The following is a 7,263-nucleotide window of genomic DNA, read 5'->3' as shown; positions in this document are numbered from 1 at the left end:
TATAAAGATACTGTCAAGTGAAGATAATTATTGTAGGATTGCCTTGAAAGTTAGTTACATTATTTACGTGTACTTAAAGTAAATTGGGGGAGATGTTCTACCTAATCACCATTTATTTATTTATTTATTTATTTATTTATTTATTTATTTATTTATTTATTTATTTATTTATTTTTATTTATTTTTTTATTTATTTATTTTTTATTTATTTATTTTTATTTATTTATTTATTTATTTTTATGTATGTATTTATTTATTTATTTATTTTTATTTATTTATTTATTTATTTTTATTTATTTATTTATTTATTTATTTTTATTTATTTATTTATTTATTTATTTATTTATTTATTTATTTATTTATTTATTTATTTATTGCCCCTGATGACAAAGTGTACAAAAAATACAAGATGAATATTAAAAGTAATTGTGCGTTGGTTAGCACATTTGACATACTATGTGTAGTTGCATTAAAAATGTTGATAGATGTGGTTCTCCAGGATTGGGATGGAATTTTTCAAGGCAGTCACTGCAGTTTTGTTTTATTAATGCCTGATTGAGGTTAAATTATTTTCAAAACTGGACGAAAAAGAGGAGAATGGTTCCTCTAGCGCCAACCATTAATCTTATGACTTCGATGTCATTCTGCTGGTATTCTTTTTCATAGAATAGGATGGTTGGTTCATATGTTGTTTCATTTACCTCATGTACTTCATTAGGTTGTGTTTCAGATGTCTCGAATCTGATTGTCAGATCTATTGTAAACCCCTTTTGGTGGTCTTTGAAGGCTATCTTGTCAATTCGATGGGTGCTGCCTGTAAAAGAGACCGTGAAGCTCCTCGAAGGCTGTGAAGCCTGAATCCTTTAACCCTTGGGCAATGGCAGGTTGTATTTTTGGTGCCTAGTATTTCGTAGAGTTTCTCCACGCGATCAGTAACCGAGGTGTGAGCAAGAGTTTCTACCTCGTTGTGGCAGCGCCGACAACAGTTAGTGTCCATAGTTCTTCCTGGAATAGTTCGTATAGCAGCTGTAGCGACTCTGTGATGTTAGGGCATGTTATATAAAGGGAGCCCTTCCTTGTTTCATGACTCCCTCTAGCCTTTTTCTTCAAGCGGTCGTTCCCTTACGACCTTTTATGATTTTTTATAATCATTTTCACGATTTTGTTTGTCGATGTGGACCGATGACCATGCGATTTTATACCTTAAGATAATCATGACGAAAATTATCGGCGTTGGTATGGAGTAAGGAAGAAAAGTCTAAATTCATGTATTCTCCTATCATAGTTCGCTACGGTAAAGAGACATAAATGATTCGGAGTTGAATTCTCTATAACTTATGTTTCGTAGTATTTTTTCGTTAGGATCAAAATTAAATTTTAGGTTGCTTCCCCTGAATTGCCATTTCATCCAGCGTGAATAAAATTATTCACAACCTAGATTGCAGTGCCTTATTCCTTGACTTTACATGTCGTTTTCTATGAAATTCTTTTCATCCTTCTCATGGTTCAGCGTTGATTTGGACTTAGCAACACAAATCGAAATTTATGAATATCTCCGTTATAATACCCGGTACGGCAAAAATGTATAAGACATAAATGATCGGAAATGTAATTTTATATAACATTAGTTATGTAGTATTTATCGATAGGACCACTAATAGCATAAATATTTGAGAATTAAATGTTAGGCCTTCCCCTAAACTACCATTTAAGTTAGCATGAATAAAATTACATATAGCCTATATGGTAATGCCTCACCCTGCGACTTCACGTACTGATTTTCATTACATTCTATTCGGCCATTTTCTCGTGCCCGTACATACATACATATGTACATACATAAGAACAGAGATGTCGGAAAATTAAAAGTGCATTGCCTTGTTACTGTTGACATTACCGGTGCAGAAATACCATTCTTTTTTAATTCTGAGCAATGTACAGACAAAACTCAATATTGTATATATATGTGCTGATTAGGTGGAACATTTTTACCAATTTATTTTAAGTATTGTCCATATCAGCACGAGCATGAAAGTCATTAATTATTACTTACATATGATCTTAATTCAATTTTGAAAGTAATCTGGTTGCAATCAGCTGATTTATTCATTTACAAATGACATAAATTGGGGAAAAATATGCGCATAAGCATGCTTTTCTTCTATTCCGAGTAGTTTTGAATAAATACGTCACACCCTGCACCAACACACAGTTTATACCGGGCCTCTGTAATCTCTATGAAGTTTATCATGGCGCCTGAGTGTCAAGGAAAATATACAAAGATGTCAAGAAAATACGTCTGAAAGCAATCGATCAATACTCGTTCTAGACAATAGGTTATTTTTGTTTTCATTGAGCAAAATCTACCAATGTAAGCAATCATTTCATCAAATGAATCGTTAGGTTGTATCATAGATATCCCTTGCTATATTTTTAAGTTCCATGCTAATCATTTCTCCAGTCTATCAGTTTTGCTATTACAAATTGTGTGAGCACATAAAACCTTCTACTTTTATGATGACCAGTTTCATGAAATCTTTGACGATGTAGCTTTCTCTAAGACCCGTCAGATTCATTTATGGGTTTGTGGTTAAATTTTCAGACAATAAGTCGCTAGATTGTATCACAGAGAAAAGTGCAGCGAAATATCAACGAAGAGCTCATTCATGTGTCTTTCTATGAGGTTTGATTATATTCCTTGTCATTATAAGTTCCATGCTTTTCGTGTGTCCAGTCTTCCTTAAGAGGTTTGGTCTAAAAAAAAAAGGCGTCAACACACAAAACCTTCTACTCGTATATTACATATTACTGTATGTGTAGACTCTGGATTTTTATACAGTACGTAATAGGTTAGAATGCAAACTAACTTGGTTATTAGGAGGTGTAGTGAGAGTAACAGAAGTTGTCGGGGTTCTTTGAGCCGAACCCCCTAATGTTAATGCAAAACCCATAGCATAACCGTTGTGCAGATGAGACTATATTTGTTACTCGCTTCAGTAAGTTTGCATTCTAACCTATTACTGCATAAAATCCAGGCTCTAATTATGGCTAACTTGATTTTATTTGATCTTTGACGAAATAATTACCTCCACGATCCGTCCGAGTGCGTAATGACTCTTGGTGAAAAAGCTGGTAATGATCAGTTGAGGGGTGTAAATTTACATAACGAACAAACAAACTTGCTTTTTATATAATAGATTGAAGAGGTATGGTATTAATGACAATGATAAAAGGAGAAAGAAAAAAACATTTTCTAAATTAATATATTTTTATTTTTATAAACATGTTTATGTACAAAAGAAATGTCGCGTCGGAGATGTGTATGGTGGAGTGGTCAGTGAACAGTCCTGAATGCAAGATGTTTAACCGATGAGTCCCTTAGCGGCCAGATGACCTCCAAGTCCGTAACCCAGACCGGCACCGTAACCAAGACCAGCTGCGTAACCGAGACCAGCACCGTAACCCAGACCTGCTCCGTAGGCGAGGGCAGGGGCGGCAGCAACTCTAGCAATGGGGGCGGCAGCAATGGCAGGGGCAGCATACCTAGCGATGGGGGCAGCAGCGATGGCAGGAGCGGCGTAACGAGCGATGGGGGCAGCGTAACGTGCGATGGGGGCAGCAGCGATGGCAGGGGCAGCGGCCACAGCTACAGGGGCGGCATGAGAGACAGCTACGGGAGCCTGGGCGGGGGTCTTGTGTACGACGGCGTTGAATCCGTTGACGGGATCAGCGGTGTACTCTACAGTACGGATGGTGCCGTCGGATTCAGCCAGGCTGTAGCTACCCTGGACAACATCTCCATCACGAGTCTCCTGCTGGTTCTTGGAGTCTCCGGTGAGAGCGTCCTGTACGCTGTATCCGTAGCTGTACTGGGGGTGGGGGTCGTAAGTGTCAACGGCAACAGGAGCAGCATGAGCTACAGCGACGGGAGCGGCGTGGGTGATAGCGGGGGCGGCATAGGCGACAGGTGCATGTGCAATGGCTGGGGCGGCGTATGCGGGAGCAGCGTAGGCGCGGGCAGCCAAAGGAGCACCAGGAGCGTAGACGGCGGGAGCGCCGAGAATACCAGCCCTAGCGACGGCCACGAGGGCGGCGAAGACGATGACCTGCAAAGAGAGAATAAAAATCTTTATAAATTGGCTAATAGATATTAGGGCATGAAGTACTCATTGTATGTCTTTTAAGACCTAAAGTGTGGTTATTTCTTAGTGTCTATACATATCCAGGCATTCAGTATAATTATATTTTCATTCCAAATTCAGTAGTGTAGTGATTTAGTTATTTGCCTGCTTTTCACGATATAGTAAACTCTATCAGATCTATTGAGAGTATTTATCTCTTAGCTTTTGCGCTATTTGTTTTACCCTCTGTGGCGGATTCTGTTAGTCTTCTAGGGGAACTGTCCTCCTTCGTTCGCCCTATATATGACCCCACCACAGATTGACGTGAGGCATTCGTTCCTAACTGAACATTTATCTCTTTATTACAAGTACAGTACATTCGTGTTACAAACTACTTGTTTGTGTCATCAAATGTTATTGCTATCCATCTCCATCATTTCTAGTTCAGGAATAGGGGCCTCTGAACATCAAAAATGAATAATCAATCAATCAATCACCACTGATCTGCATTTAGAGCCATAACCCTAGTGGCATTTCCCTATCGTTTATGTAGCCTTTCGTTAAATGATCTTAAATAAACTGGACATTTATCAAACATCTTCCTTGGTAAACTACTTCAGTTCATAGTTCCTCTTCCTATAAACCAATATTTACCCCAATTCGTCCTGTTAAATTCTAGATTTACTTTCATACTAAGATCTTGCCTTTTTGTAAAAGCTCCATCCAAGCTTATTCATGTGCTAATATCATTCCATACCATCTGTCAGCTGACAGCTCGAAACATGCCACTTAGCCGAGTAGCTCGCCTCCTTTTTCCCTAGTCTTCGCAGCCCAAACTTTGCAACATTTTCGTAACGCTGTTCCTTTGTTGGAAATCACCTCGAAGAAATCGAGCTGCTTTTCTCTGGATTTTTTGAGCTTCCCATACACTGCAACCATACTCTAGTTGGGGTATTACCAGGGACTTACATGCCCTCTCCTTTACATCCTCACTATTACCGTTAAATGCCCTCTTAACCATATGCTGCGTTTTATACTAGTTATTTAAAATCCCGTTTGTGTGTTTACGCCATGAAGGTCTTTCCATATATTATTACAAAATTAATAATAATAATATCGTTGTTAATAATAATAATAATAATAATAATAACAAGAAGAAGAAGAAGAAAATCCCGGCTGAGTGGCTTAGACGGTTGAGGCGCTGTCCTTCGGACCGCAACTTGTCAGGTTCGATCCTGACTCAGTCCGGTGGTATATTTGAAGGTGCCCAAATCCGTCAGCCTCGTGTTGATAGATTTACTTAAACATAATCAACTCCCGCGGGACAAAATTCCGGCACCTCGGCATTTCCGAATTCCGTCGAAAATAGTTAGTCGGACGTAATGATAATAATAATAATAATACATATGTAGGCTATTAAGGCCATTGGCTCGCCATGACGGCTGCTGGCTTGCCAGATGGCTTGCAGGCGGGAAAGTACATGATCAGCGTAACAACAGCCTCAACCGCTTGGTTTGATCTATCGGAAGTGAGTGATCCCCTCCCTGGCAGCTGTCCTCAATGCAAGAATTCGACTGGCCAGGATTTGAACCCGATGACTATGGGTAAGAGACAGGCACGCTACCCGTTTGCTTATATCCCGAGGCTGCGATAACGTCCCAATAACTACTTCTATATCTTTTCACGTACTGGTAAATTTACTGACACGAGCCTGATGTATTTCAGCACTTTAAAATACTCTTGGACTGAGACGGGACTGAACCTGTGAACTTGCACTCAAAAAGTCAATGATTTTCCCTTTTAGCCACTCTTATTGGCTTTTTTTCTTCAACCTTACCAGATTCATTAAAGAACAGATATACAGTCTATGAAAATGTGCAGTGGCTCAGACGGTTCAGTCGCTGGCCCTTTAACTCGAACTTGGCAGTTATGATCCTGGCTCTGTCCGGTGGTATCTGAAGGTGCTCAAATACATCAACCTTCTGTCGGTAGATTTACTGGCACGTAAAAGAACTCCTGCATGACTAAATTCCGGCACCTCGGCGACTCCGAAAACCGTAAAAGTAGTTAGGGGAACGTAAAGCCAAAAATATTATTATTATTATTATTATTATTATTATTATTATTATTATTATTATTATTATTATTTAAATCATCAGCCTGATTCCAGTCATTCCACCGGGGCAGGAATTGAATGAATGAAGCCCCATCTAGCGGCGAGGATAGGAATTGTGCCGGCTGCCGAAGCCTGTCGCACTCCTCTGGAGCAATCATTAATGTCTGACAGTTAAAATGAAATGATATTGGAGAGTGTTGCTAGAAAGAAAGATGACAGGGAAAACCGGAGTACCCGGAAAAAAATCTGTCCCGCCTCCGCTTTGTCTAGCACAAATCTCACATGTTGTGACCGGGATTTGAACGACGCAACCGAACGGTCAGAAGCCGACGCGCTGAGGTCTGAACTACGGAGTCTTTGTTATACTATCTATATCCATGCGAAATTAACCATTAAATCTGAATAAATCTATATTCTAGTTTTTGAACTCTCAACCTGATCATATTAAAGCCGGTTTAATGTCGTAAGTCATACCTTGAATGCCATAACTGCTGCTGTGTGTGAACTGCTCGAAGTTTGAGACGCAATGTGACACCGTCTGGTAAACTCAGCCCACTTTATATACTGTGCTGACTGGCCTTGCTGGTTAGGGTGCCTTATGGGGCCCTCTCTTTCTATTTCAAGAGCAATTCTTTTGACATTTTGTGTGCAAGCAAGCGGTTTTAAGTGGTCAAGTTGCAAACGAGTTTCTTTCCCTGTCTTCAGTAGTCGATTAATTGCCCTACATTCTCCTAGCTACCATCGCCTGTTAACCTTCCAGTTCACTGGATTATTAGAGAGGAATTTCTTCTTATAAAGAAATGGGCTGGTTATAAAATAGATCATAAATAATAATGGTATTAAAAGACTCCTAAATTCCAAATTTTTGTTAAAGAGTTCTTCAGTATGACAGAAGCCAATTTTTTCCAGTTAAATGTAACTTAACAGGTCTCCAGTCGGTCAAACACACAGTCAAATATCAATATTACTCTGTAAAATACCTGTTGCCAGCAACATGGTAGAATATGAATACCATTTTATATATAT

The 7,263-nt window shown here is 39.1% G+C and overlaps 1 protein-coding gene across 1 annotated transcript; it reads right to left on the bottom strand.

Moving 5' to 3' along the window:
• Window positions 1-3,362: 3,362 nt before the first annotated feature.
• On the bottom strand, window positions 3,363-6,723 carry LOC136884765 (cuticle protein 21-like). Its single transcript, XM_067157057.2, has 2 exons — window positions 6,712-6,723; window positions 3,363-4,106 (listed from the first exon to the last, which is right to left on the bottom strand). The coding sequence occupies exons 1-2, from the start codon at window positions 6,721-6,723 to the stop codon at window positions 3,363-3,365; spliced, it is 756 nt and encodes a 251-aa protein (XP_067013158.2).
• Window positions 6,724-7,263: the final 540 nt, after the last annotated feature.

This window comes from Anabrus simplex, chromosome 13, assembly GCF_040414725.1.
Source record: "Anabrus simplex isolate iqAnaSimp1 chromosome 13, ASM4041472v1, whole genome shotgun sequence".
Taxonomy (NCBI): domain Eukaryota; kingdom Metazoa; phylum Arthropoda; class Insecta; order Orthoptera; family Tettigoniidae; genus Anabrus; species Anabrus simplex.
Note: the sequence above shows the minus strand (reverse complement) of the source record. Positions and strands in the feature narration are given on the sequence as shown.